The sequence below is a fragment of the Hydra vulgaris genome, chromosome 08 (genome assembly GCF_038396675.1).
Source record: "Hydra vulgaris chromosome 08, alternate assembly HydraT2T_AEP".
NCBI lineage: Eukaryota > Metazoa > Cnidaria > Hydrozoa > Anthoathecata > Hydridae > Hydra > Hydra vulgaris.
The window spans coordinates 1,349,526-1,374,719 of NC_088927.1; the positions used below are offsets into that span (position 1 = coordinate 1,349,526).

Sequence of the window (25,194 nt, forward strand, 5' to 3'; positions counted from 1 at the left end):
GTACATATAAGTATACTTGATAAAAAAGAACAAAAAAATAAGTTTAATATTTAAATTTGTTCGTATTTTAAATAAAAAGTCACTATCGTTTTCATTCAACAAAAATTTCAAAGATGCCATTTCCCCGTCTGTTAAAGTTTCGCAATTTTCTTTCACCAAAGAAATCATATTTCTGATTTTTTCCAACATTTTTTTATTTTCATTTATATTATTCATCTAAAATAAAAAATCTATTTTGAATACAAATACATAACACCATATTTTATAAAAAACATCATATATATAATGTTCCTATCGATAAGTTTTTCCAATCGAGTTGAAAAATTGTTCCCATTAACAAGTAATAAAAATTTCACAGCTAACATTTCATCCTCGTTCAATACATTTATTTGTTCGTTATGTTTGTTTAATAATCACAACAAGTTTTTGTTTTCATTTATTTTATTCATCTTAAAAAAAAATCAATAAACTGAATCAAAACATTTTTCACAATATATAAATGAACAACTTTCCCCATCAGAATATCTATATTCATCACACTCTTCACAATCGTTTAAATAATGTTTACAATTTTCAATTTCTACACATTTTTCTTTTACATGATTTAATAAATCTTCTTTAGATGTCATTTTGAAAAATTCAAAAAAACTTTCAAAATTTAAATAAACATGATAATGTATTTTAATATATTGAAAGACCATCAAAATCAATATATGAGGTATTTTTATCATTTCTTCATTGAAAAATCCATCCCACTTGGAATAGCAATTCCATTGACAATGATGACATAAAATTTGTCTTGAAGTAATCACATTCATTCGAATTTCTTCCAAAGTAGCTGGGTGAACTTGATTGAATTTGTATATGCTTTCCATCAAAAAATCCAAATCATTTTCTGTTAATTCCATTTTTATTATGTAATCTAAAAAAAATAATATTGTTAAAAAAGTAAAATAAAGAAAGCAGATGATTACTTTATTTAATGAATCCATCGATAAACCAAAAGTTTTTTAAATTTACAATCATCACACATTTGTTCCAAAACACAATTACAACTAGCTAAATCACGTATTTCGTATTTATGAATATGAAAAGTTTTGTTTAATAAATCTGTCGATAAACCAAGCTTATTAGAAGCTTTTACTATTGTATTGTAAAATTCTTTTACTGTATCCACAGAATAACCACAACACAAACAAAGAAAATTATAATCGTCGTATTTTTGACATTGACATTCTGACAAAAAATCAATCCTTTTTTTTTGAATTTCATAAATTTCCAAGAAGTTGCTCTTTAGTTAAATCCATTTTTTTTGAAGCTTTCAATATAATGTCATCTAGTTTCATTTCCATTTTTTTATTATGTAATCTATAAATGTACAATAAAAAATTATTAACAAAATATAAAAAAATGTTTCTTTTATGTAATCTAAAAAAAAATTTTTTTCAAAATTTTAGCCATTCATCATAAAAAATAGAGCGATGCAATCCAATAAGATCTTAATTCTTTTGACAATTTAAACACATGTTGTTCCTTGTACATGGACACGATGACAAACTCAAAATTTGACTTCTAGTCCATCCTAAACTTTCTATTAACCTATATTCTGGCACACCCAATTTATATGCTACCGACTTTGTATCAATTCTCGTTGTATTTATTTTTATTGTATTAGTTTCCATTTTTTTATGTAATCTAAAAAAATATACAAAAAAATGTATACAAAATTTAAACAAAATTCAATATAAAAAAATTTAATATAAAAAATATAAATAAATTTTTTTTTATTCTTTAAATAATTTGAACATAATATGATAATTACAATTAAATATCCATATATAAAAATGTTTATATATTCTTTCATAGTCATTATGTTCCGAACATATAATTTCTAATCTAATCTTTTCACAATTCGAACACATATCGATCGGCTCGCAAGGACACAAACTCAAATAGTTAATTCCATCTTTATGATAGCTAAAAGTCTTTTTCATTAAAATTTCGCTCAATCCCAATTTTTTACAAGCCAACATTATATTATTTTGCATTTTTATTATGTAATCTAAAAAAAATATTTTTAAAAAATATAAAATTTACAGTTATTTTGTAGTTTCCATTTGAAATTTGTTTACAAAATCGTTGACGTAGGGTAAAGTGAGGTTAACTGGGTATAGGTGTTAACTGGGCCACTGGCTGTTCATACTTTCGCAGTTTGAATACACCGCTTTTATTGATGTTTCCCAAACGATCCACTAGGTGGCACTACTTGCTGCTGACTTTGAATGCAAATGGCAGCCATTTTAAAATTTTATTAAGCATTTGTTGTTCTTGGAAGTCACATGTATTGTTTTACTGCAGCGTTAGAAAGTTGATAGAATCTGTGTTTATCAAGTTTTGTGAGTTTTAATAACTGATTTCTGAACTTTAATATAGTGCCTATTTGAATAATTATCACCAATTACGCAAATATTTAAAATACTGGTAAGTTTTTGTAAAAATATGAATTTTGATATAGTGGGGTTAAGTGGGCCGGCTATTCATGTGGTTATATGGGACGGCCCACTTAACCCCAACAATGAAAAATTAATTTAATATAATCATTTAATTAACATTTATATCAACTAATTATGTTTTTTTTTTATTCCAGTTTATAAATAAATTAAATTAAAATGCCCCGTCAACGTCAACGTACCACAACGCACAGATCGTATTCCATTGATGCTTTAAAAACGGCAACTGAAAAAATTATAAAAGGAGAACTATCGATAAGAAAAGCAGCGGCCAGTCATCAGATACCAAAAAATACATTAGCCAGGTATGTGCTCAAAGTTAAAAATACACCTGATGGAGTTAAGGTTAATTTTCGACCATCAAATGAACATTTACTCGTTTTCAACTCAAGTGAAGAATTGCTATTGAAAAAATATATTCAAGATGCAGTCAACATGCACCATGGACTTTCATTTACCCAAGTTCGTTGCTTAGCTTTTGAGTTTGCCATAGCAAATAACAAAAACGTGAAATGTAATTGGACAGAAGAAAAAATGGCTGGAATAGAATGGCTGCATTCATTTATGAGACGACAGAGTTTGGCGCTAAGAACCCCCGAACAAACTAGTCTTAGCCGTTGCACTAGTTTCAATAAAACTAATGTTGGAGCATTTTTTTCAAATTTAGAAGGTGTTATTACCCGATTTAATCAACAAGCACAAGACATTTTTAACTTAGATAAGACTGGTCTCACAAGTGTACATAAACCAGTAAAAGTTTTGGCTTTAAAAGGGCAAAAGCAAGTTGGCCAGGCAACATCAGCTGAACGAGGTGTCTTGGTTACAGAACAATGGAATAATTGGAAAAATCGAATTGAAAGGAATATAAATTGGCAAATCGTCCCGTTTCTCCGTGAAATAAAGGAGTTGGCAATTTTCGAACAATATCGGATGCAGGAACGAAGGTCAGCTCCTCATCTGTAATATAAAATTTTGTTGTCCTATTTTGATTTTTCAGCCACTTAACGCTAAATCCATCTTGCGTTTTCGAAATTATTTTGGCAATATAGTGCCTGCTATACTTTTTCTTAGCTCCGTGCACCATAGCAAGCACGAAATCATCGACGGTTATGGGCTGCTTAAAATCATCCGTATCTTCTCCAGAAGATAATTCTGAAATATCCAATGAAGAATCGGCATACTCTACTTCTGATGATCCTTCATCACTGGACTCTATTAATATTTTACGCTTTTTTTTTCTTGGGGCAATGGACTTCGGCTTAGATTTATTTGCACGCATTTGTGCAGCTTCTTCCAATTGCCGTTTGACTGGAGTATCCGTTAAAACAGCAGACTTTCCTTTCTGCTTTGGTTTTCTGTTATTTTTACGCATTCCGGCTTTAAGGAATGGTCGTATTTGTTCCGGAGAAATAAGTTGACAGTCAGTTAGTGAGGTTGGTATTTCTATAGTGGTTGATACTGATGTTGAGGGAAATGTTGTCGATTCAATGGTTGTATCTGAAACAGTTGGATCTGGTCTATCTGTAACTGTTGCAGCTAAAAAATCTTCCTCTGTAAATATTTGGGAATCAAATGGATAGATTCCTGCTGCTTTGAACCCTTGGGAAATATTCCTTGGCGTAAATGCTAACGGAAAAGCAGTCCCCAGTAATTCTCCTATGTCATAAATTGTGATTGGAGTCGCAGGATGGTTTGTCACCCAATCATTGCAGGCTCTGTTGTAGTGTTTTTTTAAGGGACCGAATACGCTCACATCCAGAGGCTGCAACTTATGGCTGCAGTGCGGAGGGAAGGTCAGCAACATTATGCCATTAGTCTTTGCATAATTCAACGCAGCAATACTTAATTGGCTCTCGTGGTTGTCTAATAATATCAACTTTGGACTGTCTGTTATAGGTCTTACGTGATCGACAAAATGTTTGAGAACATCAATAAAAATATCTGAAATCATCCATCCAGATTTTGTTGCTGCACCTTTTGTTCCAACAGGTGCGCCTTTATTCATGTGTTCCTTAAAAAACATTCTGGGAAACAGCAAATATGGAGGTATTGAACTTCCTGTAGCTCCAACAATACAACATCGAAGGTGTATTTTTTCACTAATTTGTGTTTTTTTTATTGTATAATTTTATTGTTATCACGGTTATTTTGTTTATTAATTCTATCTTTCTTAACTAAATATATTATCAAAATAAAAACTAATATTATTGTAGTTTCACTAGTATGTACCCAGTCAACCCCATAGGGTGGCCCAGTTAAACCCGTCACTGTGGTTAACTGGGCCACGGGACACATGTCTAAAAAATGCAATATTCACAAGGCCACAGCATATAATAACTAATTCATTTGAATTTATTAGATGGAATATTAATATTCTCATAGTTATGAACAGAAAAAATATTGAAAAGCAGTAATTTGTTACAATTAGATCACCCAAAAAAAAACTGTACCCAGTTAACCTCACTTTACCCTATATATATTTTTTTAAATTTTCATGCATCTCTCGACAACCAGCACATGCTTGAAAATCAACAAGTTGTCGAAGAGTCTCACATGGAATAGAATCACAGTCGTCTGTTGAAAGCATTTTTCTTTTTAATTCACCACTTGGATCAAAATTTGCAACATATTCTAAAAAATCATCAAAATCGAGATCTTTATTGACTACTTCTCTAACAATATCAAATTCTTCCAAAGTTCTAACATAATCATCACTGTAACTTATAACAAATTTTTTGATGGCAGCATATTCAACAAAATCTTTACTTGAATCGAAATTTTTCAAGGTTGACATTTTTTATTATGTAATCTAAAAAAAATACATTTTTAAAAAATTCTACTAAAAAAATAATAACCAAAAATTCTTCTTAATTCAACATAAATGTGACAAGCATTTAAATTACAAAATACACAATGAGGTGAACATTCACATTGAGCTATTTTACATAAGGCATCATAAACAAAATCACGTTTTTCACAAATCACTTTGAGTAATGTTTTTGTAATTTCTATTTTTTTTGATTTTTCACACATTTCAAAATCCTTTTCACTTAACCACCAACCTAAAAATAACAATTCACCAAAACTTTCTAATAAAAGTTCTTTTACCCTTTTAAAAATTTTTCCTTCTGAATATTTTTTCAGTTTTTCAGGTTTGATTTGTCGCACTTGTTTTACAAATTCGTCAAATTCTTCTTGAGACATTTCTTCTTTCATAAAAAAATCTTTAGAATTCAAATAAGTTAGTCTTGTAAAATCTTGAAGAACATTGCTGTAACGAACAACATTGTTGTCATGATCAATATCTTCAATAATGCCAAAGCTTCCATCTTTGTTTTTAACAATTTAAAATTCAAAATCACAAACCACATCCATTTTTTTATTATGTAACCTAAAAATTGACAAAAAAATAACTACAAAAAAATTTAGAATAAAGTATAATTTTCAAACATTTCAAGCACAGTTTTTTTTATATTTTCTTCATGAATATAACGTCGCACAAATTCGTATGTTTCTTTGCAAGATTCACAAGTACTTAAGCCTCTACAAGTTTCTTTCGGACAAGATTCTGCTTCATCCAATAACCTCCTTATCGTTTGACTTTGATCGTGAATAACAGCTGTTGATAATAAAAGTTTTGTGATAAGATTATTGACTTGAAAATTAAAAGACATTTTTTATTATGTAATCTAAAAAAAATACAATAAAAATTATAAAGGTTTTTTCTTTGGTTCGTTCATTACATACATCACATAGTTCTATATAACGTGATGTAGTAACAACAGGTGTCATAAAACTATTAGTTGCTCGTAATGTTAATTTTACTATTTTTTTATTATGTAATCTTAAGAAAAAATACAAAAATTTAATCAAAAAAAGTACTCAAATATTCCATTGTTTTTAAAAATGAACGTTGTAATTCTTCGCGAATACGTATTGTTTTTTCAGTCTTATTGACAAAAGAAAAATTATTATGTCTTTGCGAAATTCAGGGACATTTTTTTCAATATACTCAAACATAGCCACATCTCTTTCTTTTTGTTTTTTTTATCTACTGCTATTTCTCTTTTAAGCCATGCAATATTTTCTTGATTTGTCGTAAATAATTTGTACATGGCTTGCATATACAGTTGCAAAGTTTTTAATCTGTCTATAAAACCATCTTTCTCAGCATCTTCTCGTATTAATTTATTCAATTCATCTATTGCTTCATTTAAAATGTTGTCGTGAAAATTTTGAACAAAATATATAAAATCTTCACCGTATTTAACAAAATATTTTACTATTTTATATTGGTCAGCAACATCTGCATTAAGTTTATCCAACTTTTTGTATTTATGAGATATGTATTTTCCATTTAAATTCCATTTTAATTCTTGAAGAAAATCCATTTTTTATTAGTTTACCTAAAAAATACAAAGTTTTAAAGTACAAAAAAAAATTAAAAAAAAATAGGTTACTCGTTAAAAATATTTATAAGAGTAGCCATAAAATAATTTTTAATTGGTTTTTTAGCAATAATCTTTCTTCGTGCTTTGAAATATAATGAAAATTTTTCATGTCCACGTTTGATTTCATATAAGAGAACATGACTTCATCTCTTCTTGCAAATTCTTCCTTTTCTTTTGTTACAATAAATTCGTCTTCTTCAATTGCAACATTGCAAATGACAATCATGAAATTGAGCAATTCCATTAAAAAATGACGTATAATGAGATGATTTTTGATCGTTAATTTTATTTATAATTTCTGTTATTTTTTCAAATTGAGCCAATATTTCATCTTGATGATCATCTTTGGTTAAAAATTCTTCAAGGATAACAAAATGAAAATAAAATACAGGTGATAATAATTCCAAATTATTCCACAATTCCTTTTCAGAATAATGCAGTTTACAACTTTTGTCAAACCATTGAATGCGATCTTCAGACCATTTTTCATTATCCATGTTTCTTATTAGTTAATCTAAAAAAAATTATACAGTTAATTGATTAAATTTATATAATAAATCTTGTTTACATACAATATGTTTTTAAGCAAAAGTTATTAATTCTAAAAAACTTTTTCTATAAATTTCACATCTGTTAAATATTTTTCTATACTATAATCCTCATCTATTATACTAAATGATGATAACATGTTTTTAATTTGATTTTCTGTAATTTTACATTGATGATAAATATTTTCAAAAACAACCAAATATAAATTTAATGAAATAGTTTGATGAATAGTTCCAAACGTTTGATAAAATTTCATTTTCATTCCAATCATATTATTAAGTGCTTCACTAAATAAAATAACTTGACAGTCTTCTATAAACGCTAATATGATTTTTAAACGAGTATGTTGATCGGAATCTAATTTTCTAATGTCATTCCAAGCGTTCCAAAGAACGTATTGTTTATTCATTTTTTAATTAGTTATCTAAAAAAAATTATGAAAAAATTATACAGATAAATGTTTAAAATGATATTGTAAATCGTGATAACATTCAATATGTTTATAACTCAAAGTTAACAATTCTGAAAAAATTTCTGCAATGGTTTGTAAACTCAATATATAATTATAAATACAACTATTCTTTTCCATTTTTATAGAATCCATAAATAATTTTTCTCTACTACCACAATCAAGCTGAATTTTAGAAAAAATATCCAAATAACAATCTAGTTTATTTAAATTCATAACTTGAATTACTTGCATAAAAAACTCTTCATATCATTTACATCTTTGAGCACATTACTAAATGAGTCTGTTTGATAGATGTTAACATAAGCGATTATTCTTGATAAACGTCCACATTGTTTTTCATCATGTTGAAAAATAGTATCCCAAGCAAAGCGTGTAGGCCAACCCATTTTTATTAGTTTTCTAAAAAAATTTACTAATATAACAAAAATATTTTTAAAAAATTACTTAATTTTACATTTATTATACAAATTATTTTCAATAAAATAATCGTTAATGTCTGCTGTTTTTATAAAGTTACAACATCCATAACCAACATTTTCTTGATTTTTGACTGGACGTTGAAAAGACACATTGTTTTCAGTCGAAAAACTTTTTTTTATTTGTTTACCATGAGGACCACATATTTTAAAAGTAATAACACGATTGATAAAAGGCCGTTTTAATATTACATCATAAGGTTTAGATCGCATCATTATATATAAATCAATTTCTTCTTCTTCATGATTATCGCATTTCATATTGATACTCAATTTCATTAAAAATTGATAATTTTTATAATAAAAAGGAACACTATAATAAGCCTTGCTTTCATCTTTTAACTGCTCTTTAAAATTTTCAAAAATCCATATTTTAGAACCATGACCATTATTATGATGCATTTCTTCCAACATGGATAGTCGAAAATCTAAATTCTTTATTTTGTCAATACATAATCCATTGAATAAAAAACTCGGTTTGTCAGTGTAAATAAATGAAGCCATAATTTTTACTAATCTGAAAAATAAAAAAAATATTAAATAAAAAATTTAATTTCCAGTAGAGCTAAAACCACCCTTTCTTTCTACGTCTTTAATCATTGTCATTTTCACTCCACGACAACAACACCCATCAAATTCTATTACATTTTTTACAGCTTTAAACATTTTCACAAATCCCATTTGAGCAATAGCATCTCCACGTTTAATAACATAATTTTCTTCAGAATGATTCATCAATAAGACTTTAATTTCCTCTTTATAATCAGCGTCTACTATTCCTGGAGCATTAAACACTACCACACCACTTTCGTAAGCTATACCTGATTTTGAATATATCTGTCCTGCTAAATTTGAATCGATTTTATCGATATACACTCCAGTACTTACTAAAACACGTTGGTATGGTTGAAATATAACATCCTTTGTGCTTCTTAGATCAAAACAAGCACTCTCTTTTGTTTTATAAAAAGACCATTCATGAATATCTGTAATTTCGAGTGATTTAAACTCTTTTACTTCGTAAAGAGACCATTGATCCTCTTTTATTTTAATCATCTAAAAAAAAATTTAAATACATACATTATGCTTTTTTTCTAAAGAATAAACTACATGTTCTCTTTTTTCCTTATGACCAACAATACAATTTTTACAAAAACTTAATTTACAAAAATAACAATTAAAACAAAACAAATATTTTTTTTCACAAAGTTCATAATGACCAAACCAATAATAATAAACTTCAAATTGTTCCAAATCGTTTTTGTTTAAAGGTCTATTAAATAGTTCATTAATATAAGGTAATAACGGTACACCTGTATTTACTTCAGTATCTATCCACATATTTAAAAATAAATCATCTAATTTTTTAACTAATTCTCTATCGTGTTCTTATACAACTAAAGACTTTTCTAATTGAATATTACCATTAAAATGTTTGTATTTTAACTTTACAATTTTCATTCTTGTGTTTTCATAATAACTATTTTCTTCCTTTTCCATTTTATAATTCAAACACATTTTTATCTATAATGCTGTCTTGACCAAAAGATGATTTGAACAAGTTTTTTTTTCACTCTTTTTATATCCAATGGTAGTCATAACAACATTATCTCTATCATTAAAATAGATTTAAAAGTATCAAAGTACAAAGTTTAAAGTACATCACACCACATTGAACTTTAGACTCTAGATTGGGAATTAACATTTTTTTTTTAAACCTTGTTTAGTACTTGTTTTTTTTAATCTCTATTTTCAACTTAAACAGTATAAAAAGAGTTCATTTTCATTTAAAAATTCATTCACAACACAACGAAACAAAAAAAATGGCAGAGTTTGAAACTGTTTACTGCAACGATAACACCTATGTTAAATTTAGCAGCTGCTACTTTGTGGCTTATTGAATTTAAAGAAGAAAAAATATAAAAGATAAACAATATTCTACTATTCCTCTAAAACCATTGGCACAATTTAACTTCAATAAAAAAGAATTGATTTACAAACAAAAAAATGAGGGCTGTGAAATCTTGTTACTATGGAAATATAGGGAAATGTGCGATCTCAACAAAACAAATTATTTGTTTAGAAGTGAACTGAAATTAACTAAAGATGACAACAAATTTAAAATGAACAAAGGTGAACTCACTAACAATGTGGTGTTTAAATTTAATCATAACAAAATGACCAAAAAAGTATTGGAAAGTTTGATGATGACTATGCAAGAAGCCCAAAACAAATCCTATATGACAGTGGCTTACCCTAGAACTCACATATTAAAAACGATCGATTTTAGCAATTTTAATATACGTGTGGCAAAAGAAGAGGACGAAATTCATGTTACAGAATACGAAAGATTGTTAGCTGTAGAACCGACTTTTCAGAACACGTTGATTAAAAATGGTGTTTCTCGAAATTTGAATCAAAATTTGAAGAGAGCTTATGGCGAGCTTGCTGAAAGCGAAACTAAAAAAGCTAAAGTCGAACCAGAAGTACCAAAAGAAGACGAAGAATAATTTTTTTTTGTAATTTTTTAAATTAAAAATTTTTTGTAATTTTTGAATTAAAAAAAACCTGTTTTAACAATAAAAAACTTGTTTTTTTCTGATCTCTATTTCCTATATAAAGGGTAAAAAAAATTAATGCTAGTTCATTTTTGAAAGAGAAAATGACTAGCAAACAACTCGACGAAAGTCTCATCAAAGCTGTTCAACTTTATTATCCAGATAATGAATTACATCCTATGTTGTTTGAATTTCACCATTTAAATAACTCGTATGAAGAATGGCAAGACATTATCTTTACTTATTTAAAAAATTTTAACTTGGAGTTGAACTTGGAAGAAGAAAAATACAAGGATTTGTATTATATTTTTATAGCTAAAGACTATGAAAATAGGCTTCATTTGTTTGAAAAACCTTCTCGTCGTTATATGAATTTTGCAGAACAATCACCATCATGGAGAACGAGCATGCTAGAAGTATGTCGCATGATAAATAATGATTTTTTAAATGTAACCAAAACAACTGTAGAAAAACAACACGAAGAATTAAAAAGACAACTAGAAGAGTTTATTAAAGTATATAAACTTTATTACAAATCAAAAAAAATAGGAAAAGAAATGTACTTCGTGGAAAAGCAAACTTAAACCGACTTTAAAGTATTATTTTTTGTTTCCTTATCTATCTAACAAATGGGAGTATGATAACTTGAAAAAAAATTGTAAAATATTAAATTACGTTTATCCAGCTTGGATGTACCAACCGCCTTGCTTTTCGTTTGACGATAAAGTTTTTCATAATGCCTATTACACCCTATATACACCAAATTCTATTTATGAATATTTTATACAAAAAAAGTACATCAAGAAGGAGATAAAGTGTACATTTACAAAGCCTTTGAACGTTGCAATTTTCACGAAAAAAGTTTAATAGAAATGTTCCCCACTGCTCAATAGTTTTTTTTCTTTAAAAGAAACTTTAACATTTCAATGGTATTATACAGAAAAGAGGACGAAGTTTATAATTACAATACTAACGAAATAGTATCGAAACAACCTATACACAAAAACACTAATTATACCAAATATTATGTGACTGCGGAAGAAGGATTATAAACAAGACAATTTTTTTATTTTTGTATTTTTTTTTCCTTATCAAAAAGTTGATATACAAGATTATTTATTTTAAATATATTTTCAAAACATTCACAAGTGTCTTTTTTAAATATGTAAATACATTTGATATTGTCTTTTATAAATTTAATAAAATTCGAGTATTCTTCAACATTTAATTCTGTATAATCTTGCACGACGATATTTTCTATAAACCCGTTCGCAAAATCTTCTAAATAGTGCGCAAACATAAATGTTTCATATTTAGGACAATGTTCGTGGGTATGATTTTTCGTATAGTTATGTTGATAATGTTCTAAACACAAACTTTTAAAGTTAAAATAGTAAGGCAATTTACACAATTTGGGAAACAATAATTTATTTAAATCGAATGTAACTATTTTTTGCTCATTTATTGTAGCCAACACATCTTTTTCCATGTTTCCACCTTTATAAAATACGACATATTCGAATTTCGAAAATATAGTCTTTAAGTAATCCACTTCGGAGCAGCAAAATATAATTTCTCCAGTATATTTGAAAGACGGATAATACTCTAGCCCATGAATATTCTTTAAGCAGTATAAAAATACTTTTTTATCCTTCTCATCCAAATGTTCAAACTTTTCACATGGTATAACTTGTACGTGAAAAAACTTTTTATCAACAAGTGATCGCAAACATAATTCTCTAATGCAGTTTCTTCCCCACCTGTGAATCTCTTTATTGGTTATAAATTCAAAATCTAACAACCACAACTAGAAAAAAAAAATGCATTTTTATCAAAAAAAGAAGCGTATTCTTTTAATAAACTGAATAAAAAAGTATAAAAAATCAAATTTTTTGAAAATATTTTTTACATTTTTGTAATTAAAAAATGAATCGCGTTGATAGCATCATTAAAAAAATTCACAACAATTGCGCAGTGTGCGCGCTTAATGAAGTATCTAAAAGATATAATCATTACGAACTCAAGTCTGGAAATTCTTCACCTTCATCTGATCACGTAGAAGAAGAACATTTTACAGATAAAAGTTCATTTGAATTTTTACAAAATGTACTCGATTCTAAGAGGATAACATTTAATTCTTATAGTATTGAAAAAAACAGCCAATTTAATAATTTACTCGAAAATCCTCAACTTTGCCCTTTTCATCTCAACCGCTTCAATGATTTGAAAGAGCAACACTTAGCTGAACTGTATAAAGCCAAGCTTACTGTTTTGCTATTAGACAGAGATAACAAACCACCTATGGATCTAACAGAGGGTGATCAAACTGACGGTTTCGTGGATACGTTTACTTCAAAAGTAATACATACCGTCTCTTCTTTGAAAGAAAAACTAGATGGTGCTTTAAAAAAGAAATCAGTTAAAAGAAACATTGAAGGAATTATAAAGGAAGGAACCAGCGATAAAAAAACTTTATTTGTTAATATATTACACGCTATTGAAACACTATTTATTGCGAGTTTTTTTAATTTAGAAAAAGAAGAATAAAAAAATGGTTACTGATGATTCTTTGTCTCGTTTTTTTAAAAATTCAGAATTTAAAATTTATTTTATAGGAATATATGCTTTTGACGAACTAAGTCAAACAAAAACTCATATTCATATTATTCAACAAATGAAAAAAAATGGCTCCTTTATCGTTTACAACAATGAAACTTCAAAAGAAGCAGGTCAACATTGGAGAGTGTTGATGAAAATAGACAAATGTCATTTTTTTTGTTTTGATAGTCTAGGTGAAGAAAGTGTATTGCAACAAATTCCAAAACATTTAAGATTTAATAAATATTTGTTTGAAGCAGTAGAGGAAGTCAATAGCAATATACAAATCAACACTATTAACATTAACTACAACGAAATTGAAATTAATTCTTATATACGTCAATCGAATCATTTTCCTACAGAATGGACAGCAGAAAATCGTGAATTTTATTGGTTTACCAAATTTATTTAAAAATATAGCGAAATCACTGGCAATCAAAACGTATTTTTTTCATACAATAAATTTCCTTTTCAATGGAATGATAGTAGTTTATGTGGAGCATTTGCCGCTTATTTTGTAGCTCTAGTCTTTCGCAGTGAAAATGTATTATATACAGATCAAATATATTTACCTTCGTTGTGCAGACTGTTAAACCATTATTTTTATGAAGTAACAACGCTTCATGCCTCTTCACTAGTTCAGATGAATCTTTATTCATTTTTTCAATTTATTAAACAAGGGCTCTTTCAACACCTTGATAACACTGCTAAACAACTGTTTGAAAAAGACATGCAGTTGCATTTATATATGAAAAAACAGGAAAATCTGGAACGTGATTTATTGTCTATGAAAAACAAAACAAATTCCTTTGCATTATGATATTTATGAAAAACAAATATTAGCTCAAAATGCTATTAAAAGATTTTTAAAAGATGCAGGATTATTAAGAACAAATTATGAAACTACATGGGATAAATTATCCCTATTGGATATTCAAGCTATTCCATCTGTGATGAACGAGGGAAATATTTATTATATGATTCAAAATGAAATGGATAGAATTTATGCAAACAATTACACTCGTTTAAAGACTGCCAATCAATTTTTAGATGAACCTATTGATGATGTCATGACTAAAAAAGAAATAATAAGGCAGATTGCTCTGAATTTAATATAAACAGAATCATGAAGAGAACAGCACACACATTACTAGAAGAAATTATCGAAGAAAAATGTGCTACGTGTAATGGCTATGGCGAACTCTATTTTCTCGTATTAAAAGATAAAAAAAATGATGTTTTATTAAAAAATTGCACAATTCACGTAATAAATAACGAAGTGTGGATATTTAACAGCGTTACTAAAAGAGCGGCCAAAATACATCTTCACAAGACGCAGTGTTTAACTTGTAAAGGAAAAAAAATATTGACCATCGAACGATACAAAAAGAAAAAAGAACAACAAAAAACAAACACTGTTTTATTTGTACATATTTATTCTTTAAATGAAAGAATATAATATTTTCTTTACAACTGTTTTTTAATATACTTCAAACACTTTATCTGGAGGCATATAAGGGTTGACGGGTTTTGTAACGACAGGAACAGGAGCCGTTTTTGATTTTTTGCCTTTCCACGCTTTTTTTATACCGTATAACAGCGAACCCACTTGCAATGCGTTGGTTACATTTTTAGGAGTTATAAAATCAGCCAATCCTCTTCCTCGTCGCACTCTACCTCGCTTAGATCTTTAATGTCTTCGCTTAGATCTATGTCTCTTTTGCTTTTTTCGATAAATCATTTTTGAGAATTGGCCACATACAATAAAATATGTTTCAATGAAATTTCAAAAGAATGTTCTTTTCCATCTTCATATGTAAACAATATAGTGAGATGTTCATTAGAACGAGTTACTTTAATAATTTGTCCCTGTTTTAACCAATGTGACAAGGAAAAATCTCCCTTTGCTTTACTGTTTGCTTTAAATAGCGAAATATAAAAATTTCGTAATTGCGGAAACGGAAAGCAAATCTCTGCATAAACTTCAAAACTCATTTTTTATGTCTGCTTCTTCGAGTAGCCAAACGTTAAATGACTCTTTAATAACATCAACAAAGTCTTTATAACCCATTTCAAATTCGTGTTTGTTTTCACCATAAATTAAAACAATATGGGCTTTATTATTCACACGACTTACTTTGATCTGTTTTAACCAGTTTTAAACTCCTTTTTTTTTTTGTTTATTTCAAATGAATTTTTTTTCTTCAAATGAATTTTTTATTTCAAAAAAAACCAAATTTATAGTACTTTTACAAAAAAAAAACAAAAAAAACACTATTAAATATTTTTTTTATCAATATATTTTTGGTATTTTATTACCTACATAAAAAACACCGTCATTAATATGCAAAATACAATATAGTTTATTTATAATGTCTAAATCCATAATAAAACCACCAAAAAACGTAGAAATTTTTGTGTGACCAGTATCTTTATTACCACTGATGATTTCGGCAATGCCATTTTCGTACTTATAAGTTAAAATACACTCTCCTCGCGAGCTTGTATCTGTTCTTAAATTTTTTAACTTGTCGTTGTGTTTTTTCAAGTCTTTTATTAACCATAAAATTTCTTTAGAATTTTCTTCAACATATCGTCGAAATTTTTGTACGAAACATTTGTCGCAATACTTTTTTATATGTGTTTTTCAGTTTGCATGTTTGCATATTTTTGAATTCATTTTTGTAAATAAACGTTTTACAGAGTTGAGCTTTTTTATACATGTTTTTTAATCCGATTAAAATATAGTTTTAAATACACTACCAATTAAGGGAATACCTTCTAATAGGTTACCAAGGATACCTTCACCACGTTTTTTAAGTATACGTTTTCGTTCTTTACAGATTAAAGAATGATAAGGTCTAGGATGAGCTCTCGATTTTCGATGAACAAAAATATATCTTCTAGCATTTCTATGACCTCTATGTCTTCTATGTCTCATTTTTAAAGAAAAAAATAGATCTTTGTTTATCTTTATTATTTATAGTGTTTATTTTTTAGATTTTTTCAATAACTCAACAGTGTTTTTTTTACAAATTTAACTGTTTCTCTTTTTTTTCAATAACCACCTAATTTCAAAATGGATTTCCATGTTTCCAAACGAGACTTTACCATAAAGATCTGCTACAGGTCCTCTTCCGCGTTTTTTTCTTCCTCTTTTTGATTTTTTACGATAATATTTTTTTTTATAATATTTCATTTCTTTATTTATTACGATCCACTTTTGTTAAAACAAAACGATATATCGGTTTTCCTACTCGATTCATTTCGCGAGTTTGTTTATTATTTATATACTTGCTTTTCGTTTTTCGATAACACATCAGTGCTTTTCTACAATATTGACGCTTTTTTTTTTTCAAATTTTTCTTAACTCTTCTACGTCTTAGAGTTCTTAGTTCTGTATTATTGGGATCGGTTAACTCGTTTTCATCAAAGGAGGTCCTATCAAAAAATTCAAAAAAAGCATCCCTATGAAAAGGCCATTTTCCATCTACTGTATATTTGGGTAATTTAGATGTATATTTAGGTCTTAAATTGCTTTTATATGAAGGTGTTGAAAATAAATTCCGTCTTACAATCATACGAGAAAAATCAATATCATTTGCAGCCATTTTTTGACTCTTACTTTTTTTTTGACTTTTTTGACTTTAACTTTTTTTTTGACTTGTATTTTTTTTACATCTTTTTTTTACAAGATAAAAAACAGTGTCACCCTGACACAACCTTACTTAATCTGTCTTTACTTTATCTTAGTAGGCCTACTTACTTGTGTTTTTTCTTACAGTCTTTATTTTTTATACGGCCGTATTTTTTTCTTACTTACTTACTTAGTCCTTACTTAACTTACTTAATCCTGCCTTAATCCTTAGCCTGCTTAATCACACACTCGTGCGCTCACTCGTTCTCACACGCTCAGACATCACTCATCAGGTATTTCTACCCAACGCTTTAACATATAACTTTCTAGACATCACTAATCAGGTATTTCTACCCAACGCTTTAACATATAACTTTCTAGACATCACTCATCAGGTATTTCTACCCAACGCTTTAACATATAACTTCCTAGACATCACTCATCAGGTATTTCTACCCAACACTTTAACATATAACTTCCTAGACATTACTCATCAGGTATTTCTACTCAACTCTTTAACATATAACTTTCTAAACTTTCTAAACTTTCTACTACCTTCACCGAGAGTCGAACCCACAACGGTCTAATGACATGGCGTTCAAAACATAATGCGGCGAGCGAATACACTATGCTACGTCGACGTGTTGGTTTATAAAATTTTGAATTTATTTAAAATAATATTTTAACACTTTACGCAGAGTTTTTTTCTTCGCAGTGTTTTTAAAAAGTTGTTTATTCCGTATTTTAATCTCTTTAATCTTGTTCATAAAAGCGGTATTAAAAGTTTTTAAATTTAACTAGCATGACACAGCATTTTCTTTTCATTGCATAAAGTTGCATCACTTTAGCTTTTATTTCACGTTAATCTGTAGAGATTAAATTTTATACATAAAAAGAGTGCTTTTTGTTAACAAAATCAAAAATGACAAAAACATTTAGTAAACGCTCTGTGAAAAAAACACAGTATTTTATGGATGAAGAACTTGTGGGGAAAGAGATAGATTTTTCTGAGGACGAAGTTGAAATAAGTGACGACGAACAACCTGAAGTTATAGTAAAAGAAGATGATCCTGATTTAAATTTTCCTGATTTGAATATTTTTAATGGTGATGGAATTGATTTTGCGATTATAAATAATAATATTATAAAAGAAACAAATACAGAAAACGAACCAAACAAAAACGAACCAAACGAACCACCGTTAGAATTTGTGAAAGAAACTCAACCACTACCTCAACAAAACAATATTTTGAAAAAAAAAGTAAGTTATTTTTTAAATTATTATTTATAAATAAAAAATTACATTTTTTAAGAATTTTTATTTTTCTATTTTAGAAAAAAAAAAACGAATACAAATACAGGAGACAACATTTGCGAAAATTAAAATATGATATAAAGAGAGTTTTTTATTTAAATTTATAAATTTTTTTTATATATAAAATACATTACTATTTATTTCTGTTTTTTCGTCGTATGTTTGCTTCATTTAATTGATGTTTAATATCGACATAGGATTCGGCAGTATGAACCCAGCGTTTTATTATTTTACCAACTCTTCCAAGTTTACGATTTGTTTTATTATCTTTATATCTGTTATTTGTTCTTCGTAAACATGATAATATTATTTTACAATTGCTCGGGAAATACTGATTTTCAGTTTGTGTCGATGTTGAACTTTGTTTTGTACTCGTTTGTGTTTGAACTGCTTTTTTTGTTCTAGGAACTGTTGTTTTTGTACGAGTCATATTGACAGTCTTTAATGATCTAGGAGTATATCTTATTTTAGGTATTTTTATAAAAAAATATTATTTTTATATTTATAACTATATACAAAAAAAAACAACATGATATTTTTATATAAAAAGTACTCCTATTTTTTAGTAAATAATGAAATACATAATCATTAATAAAACTCGATATGAAGTGTTTCACGATGGGTTTTTTAAAAACCATTTTATATTTCAAAATGGAAAAAAAATCTCCTTCACACATGTACAACCTTACTCAGCTGCATTAGGTAATTTTTTTATATTATTTTTATAAAAATAATCAATTCTTTTTTTTATAAAAAAACTTTTTTTATTATAGATAAAAACATGGAAATTCTGAATCAATTTCTCGAGCGTGTTCAAGAAAGACACATAATTACACGCGATAGAGAAGTCGGTCCCTCGCACTGGGACTATTCTCCTCGTAAGTTAAACTTGTTCCTTTTTTTTATTTATAAAAAAATATAAATGATTTTTTAATATTCTGTCTTTTTTTTAGAAAGTCCAGATCCGGAAAATTTATAATTATACACGAACAGTTGGAATAAAATAACTTTGTAAATATTGTATCATTTTTATAGTATATAATTTTTTTTAGAGATTTATAAATGTAGTATCATATCGAACCATAAAAAGAACAGTTGGAATAAAATAAGTTTGTAAAATATTGTATCATTTTTTTGTGTATTTTTTTTTAGAGAAAATAAATTTTTTTGAAGTCTTTTTTTTTTTTTGTGATTATATTAATTTTGTTTATATTTTTTTTAAAATTTTATGATAACTTTTTTTTAATAGAATAAAAAAATGATCAAACCAATTATTAATATAATCTCAAAAGAATTAAATCAACATTGGAAACCATTGGCAATCAATCTAAGCTTTAAAAGAAACGATATTAAGAAAATCAATCAAGATTACATTAAAAACTTTGACAAAATAAAAAAATTTTAATTCTTTTTGTATTCCAATATAGAGACAAAAAAAGAGCAATAAATCATATATATGCAATTTTATCATACTGGGAAATTGATATTTCATAACTTCTTGATTATGTTTAATATGACAATCAATTAAATTTAATTTCTCTAATAGTTGTTTTTTTTCTAAATTGAGCAAAGTCAGTTGAACAAGGATCTTTGTTTGGTCATCTTGCAACGCTTTCATGTTCATTAATGACATTATGTAATATTTAAAAAAAATCTAGGATATAAAAAAAAAATTGAAAAAAGTTATAGCAAACAATATTATAAGAAATATTATAATATATAAAAAATTGACACGTTTAATTATTTATCAAAATATAATGACATTAAAAATATTATTAAATAAAAAATAAAAAAAACACACATGAATATAATTTAAAAAATTGCTTCGTTTAGTTTGATAATATAAGATACAATATTTCTAGTGGCGATACAACAATTGCAGTCTTTATTGGAATTATACAAATCATATAAATCTTTAGTGCAATATTTACATTCCAGTTCAATATCGTTAAAATATTTTTCATATATTTCGCGTAATTTTATTTTTTCGGAATATTTTCATGTCTTCCATTTGGCTTGAAATATCATTTTGTTTAACATGTTTATTATTGATTTATAATTATTCTCCATATCGTGTTTTTCTTGTTCCATGTAATCAATTAGTACTTTGAAATTTTCTTCCATCATTGCGGACATATTTATATTATTTATTCTAAAAAATAAATTTGTTATATTATTATTTTATTATATATATATTATTTTTTCTAAAAAATAAATTTATTCTAAAAAAAAACAATTTGCACTGTTATTATCAAATTTTATATATTGGGATAATGTTTGTTTCATTTCATGTGTAAGTTCCATATCGCTTGCAAAATCTTTTAAAATCTTTGAAAGCTCTTCCTTTTTTCTTTCATAAACTTCATTTTTTTGTGGAAATTGTTTATTTTCAAAATAAGTTAATAATGCTTCAATTATCTTTACATAATTATTTGATAGAGCAAATTCAAAATAAACGCCTTGTTTAAAAAAAACGTCTACATCATTAAAAAAGTTTAAAATTTCTAGTATTCGTATTGGGTCATCCCAACAAAAATAATAATATAAAATTTCTGAACTCATATTTTGCTAATTTAATTCTTTAAGTTCTCATGACGATTTATATTTCGATATTCATTCTTATTTTATATGAAATCTAAAAAAAAACAAGATTTGTTAAAAAGCAAATAATTTATGTAAAAGCGGCAATTATCAAATATTATAATAATATTGTCGGTTTTATGTGATGTATGTGTATAAGCAAATAATTTAAAAAACTTTTAGTTTCGATGTTTGAACACGCGTTGTTTGTGACAGGCGCTTTCTTTTGATGTAAGTACAACTTTAAATAATCATTGTACAATCAGTTTCGATGTTTGATTAATGTATTATATGAAAAAAAGTATAAGAAGCGTTATAAAAGAAATATAATCATTGCGTATAAAGTTAGTTTATATATTACGAGTAAAAAAATTATTAAAAAAAAATGGAGTACGTATGCGATTTTCATCGACACATTTTATGTTCTGTAATGTGTCGGGAAATAACGAACGTAGTCAAAATATTGTTGAATAGAAGAGGACATCGTATGGATGAGGTGGATATTCGCATGATTGTTGATAGAATTGTATTGTTAATTATGTCAAATGACAACTATAAAAGAATTTTGAGTACTCATGAGGACTTGGCAGATCAAGTGCTTCATTATTTTCTCGAATTGAGAGAACAAGAAGGTACGTTTTATATTTTAATTATATAATGATATTAGTGTATTATAAATATAAATATATTTAATGTATATTGTATAGATGAAACAAGTATAGATGACTATTTAAGTAGCGAAGCGGATTGTAATGTTGAAGAAACTGTTGTTGAAGAGAGAGGTTTTAAAATTATTACTTATAAATAATTATTAAGAAAAATTTGATTATAAGTCTTAATAATATTATTTTATATTATAGAGAACGAGATTGGAGAAATCATTAAAATAGAAAGTGAAAGTGAAAGTGAAAACGATATGGATGAAACAAAAAGATTGTTAAAGTTATGTCGCCCATGCGTGGTGGTGCTAGAAAATATTAAAATTGTATAATTAATTTTAATTTATTGTTAACAAATCTGTTTCTAATTTATTTTCGTGGTTCATATCAATTAAATTATCGTTGTTGGTATAAAAATGATAAACTGATTTAATAATGCGTATTTCGTTTATAAATTGTTTCTAAAATAATTTTTTTGTTATTAAAAATAAATTTTTTCCTTCGATAACTCGAGATAAGGCCACGTAAAATAAATGCGGAGTAAATTGTAAACTGTTTATGTAAATAACAACGTGTTTTAGTGTTAATCCTTGAACTCTATGAACAGTTAAACCGTAAGCAAGTATTAACGGGAATCCAACACATTAGGCTAATTTTTGTTGTTTGTTATCGAAAATAATTTCAGTAGCGGGTGACAATTCTATAATGCGTTTTTGAAAACTGACAACTATAATTTTATTATCTGCGCTGATTTCTTTTATTTTAACAATAAGTCAGTTGACTAAATCTTTATCGGGTAAATTTTTTGAAATCATAACTCTCGCACCAATTTTTAAGGTGACATAAGCGGGAATTTGAAATGGCCAGTCGGGTGGTAATTCATATTTATTAAAAGTTTTTATTTGTGAAGTAAGATAAACGGGTGGCTGATTAATTTCTTTGATTCTTTTAAAATTATAACCTTCTGTTTCTTTGTTTCTAAAAAATACACGTAAATAATTGTTTTTGAGTGTGTCTTCTTCTTGCGCTCTACTTTCCAAATAATTAAGCGTTTTTCTTGAAATATCTCCCTCGCGTATATCTGTTAAACACTGCTGAAATTCGTTATCGTTTTGTTGTCTATAGTTTTCTGTTAATTGCACGGTAACAAATTGAGCGCTCTTCCAAAATGGATGCTCAAACAAAAGTTTCATTTGTTCATTTTTAAAAATAGGAGGTAATTGAAAGAAATCACTCGCAAGTAGTATTCTTACCCCTCCAAATAAATCTAGATTTGATTTGGCGTGTTGCAATAATAAATGTACAATTTCTAAAGTTTCTCCTTTGAGCATACTGACTTCGTCGATAATAAGTAGATCTACACTTTTTAAACGGTCTAAAACTATGGGGGATAACTTATTGAGAATAATTTTAATATCTGTTTTAGTTGTTGGCAAACCGGCAAATGAATGTAAAGTCATACCGTTTTCATAGTTTCTTGAAGCGATTCCTGTTGTAGCAGTGATGTACACTTGTTTCTTGTTTTGTTGAAATTCTTTTTCAATTTCTTTAACCGTGTATGTTTTTCCGGTGCCTGCAGGCCCCGTGAGAAAAACATTGCGTTTCACTAACAACTCTCCAACTCGCTTTTGTTGTGTATTCATGACCTCCGGTTTTTTAATGTTTCTTCAAAGAAAAAATTAATTATTTTATAATAGAAACTAAATCCAAATATAGTAGCATACTTTGTTTCGATAAACATGCTATGTTATTTTAAAAACATGCTATGTTTTTTTAAAAACATGCTATGTTTTTAATAAACATGTTATGTTTTTTAATAAACATGCTATGTTTTTTAAAAAACATGCTATGTTTTTTAATAAACATGCCGTGTTTCTAAATTTCCGTAAATGGAATTGTGTTTCCATAAATGGAATTGAGTTTGTGTATAAATACGCTAAAGAAAAAAATATGTTATCATTCAATTTCTAATCGCAAATATTAAAAAAGCACTAAGAAAAAAAAAATGCAAGTTGCACATTCACCAGGAGAATATGAAAGATCGGTTGATAATGCGTGGTACACATTATATAAGTTGGTCGATGAAAGATCGGTAAATAATGGCAAATATTCAATTGTCAAGGCGTTTCCGATTGCTCAGTATTCAACATTACATGAACAATGGATTTTAATGCGGAAAAAAAAGATAAATTAGTTAGTTTTTTACTTTCTAATTCTCAATTTACATTTGGAACGGACACGTTTTTGGGGTATTATTTATATCGGGCTCATTATCCTGAGATCATGAAAAAGAACGCCAAATCAGATGAAGATCCAGCTTGTTTTGACGCGTTATTCTTCTATGAGGAGAAATATACAATAAACGCTTTTAAGCAATCGTTAGATTTAATTTATAAAGAACAAATAAAAGCATACGGTAAACATTCTAATATTAAAAAATTATATGAGCCTTTACTTGTCAGTCCATAATTTGCGGATTGTGAAAATGTAAAGTTTGCTAAAACAAACGATTTTGTGTACAATGAAAAAGATTATGAAAAGTTTAACAGTACGTGTTTGAGTCAGGTTATCATTAATGGAGAAATTAAGAATGCTACAGCAAATTTTGAAAAAATTGCGGCAATAATAAATGAAGATGATGAAGAAACTGCTTCTAAAAAATTAAAAATGTAATTTATTTTAAAAAAAAAAGAAAAAAAGTAACAAATAAATTGTTTTTTGTTTAACTTTGTTTTGTTTTTTGTATATGTAATTGAAAATATAAATATTTTTTACGAGAAAAAAATGTTATTTTATAGATGACAAAATTAAAAATACATGATAAATATTACAATACGTTATATGTAGAAATGGTAAATAAATAGGGTCATTGTGGGTTACCTTGTAATTATTACAATCATAATTATAACAATGAAGAACTAGAATACATAAATAAACTTAAAAAAATGTGTAAAAATATGAATGGTGGATATTTTTATGGTGAAGAAATGTATTCAATGTGTGATTGTACTTGTCATGTTTACATGTATTGCGTTTATGATTCAATTGGAATAAGTTCTTTAGATGAGTGTGAAGTTGTTCATGTCAATGTAGAGAACATTGTTATTAAAGATATTGTAAATAAAGAAATTGTAAATAAGAATGAATATTTAAACGAAAATAGTCATTGTAAAAATGTTATTGTATGTTAATTTTTTTATGTTTTTTTAGAATGTTAAATAATAGATTGATGAGAACGGTTAGAATGGAAGCAAAGAAATATAAAGAAATTGAAGTTATTACGCTGCTAGACATTATAATTGATAACTTTAAAAATGATTCGCATTATTTGGAAAAAAAATGTCCTTCAGAACCATATGATGTATGTTCGCAATTTGAAAATTATGATT

General features: G+C 27.1%; 2 protein-coding genes across 2 annotated transcripts; both read right to left on the bottom strand.

Moving 5' to 3' along the window:
- Positions 1-9,007: 9,007 nt before the first annotated feature.
- LOC136082913 (deoxyuridine 5'-triphosphate nucleotidohydrolase-like) lies at positions 9,008-9,958 on the bottom strand. The gene is made up of 3 exons (XM_065802325.1): positions 9,883-9,958; positions 9,698-9,789; positions 9,008-9,514 (listed from the first exon to the last, which is right to left on the bottom strand). The coding sequence occupies exons 1-3, from the start codon at positions 9,956-9,958 to the stop codon at positions 9,008-9,010; spliced, it is 675 nt and encodes a 224-aa protein (XP_065658397.1).
- A 12,620-nt stretch (positions 9,959-22,578) lies between these two features.
- LOC136082914 (uncharacterized) lies at positions 22,579-23,448 on the bottom strand. Its single transcript, XM_065802326.1, has one exon. It carries the CDS (start codon positions 23,446-23,448, stop codon positions 22,579-22,581), a length of 870 nt encoding a protein of 289 aa, XP_065658398.1.
- Positions 23,449-25,194: the final 1,746 nt, after the last annotated feature.

Bases quoted from the DNA above. Each gene is read 5' to 3' on its own strand.
- LOC136082913 (XM_065802325.1), bottom strand. From the start codon at position 9,958: ATGGAAAAGGAAGAAAATAGTTATTATGAAAACACAAGAATGAAAATT. The intron at 9,790-9,882 runs GTAATATTCAAT...ATATGTGGATAG, and splicing joins AAAATACAAACATTTTAATG to ATACTGAAGTAAATACAGGT. The intron at 9,515-9,697 runs GTTTATTATTAT...ATTTTTTTTTAG, and splicing joins ACGATTTGGAACAATTTGAA to ATGATTAAAATAAAAGAGGA.
- LOC136082914 (XM_065802326.1), bottom strand. From the start codon at position 23,448: ATGAATACACAACAAAAGCGAGTTGGAGAGTTGTTAGTGAAACGCAAT.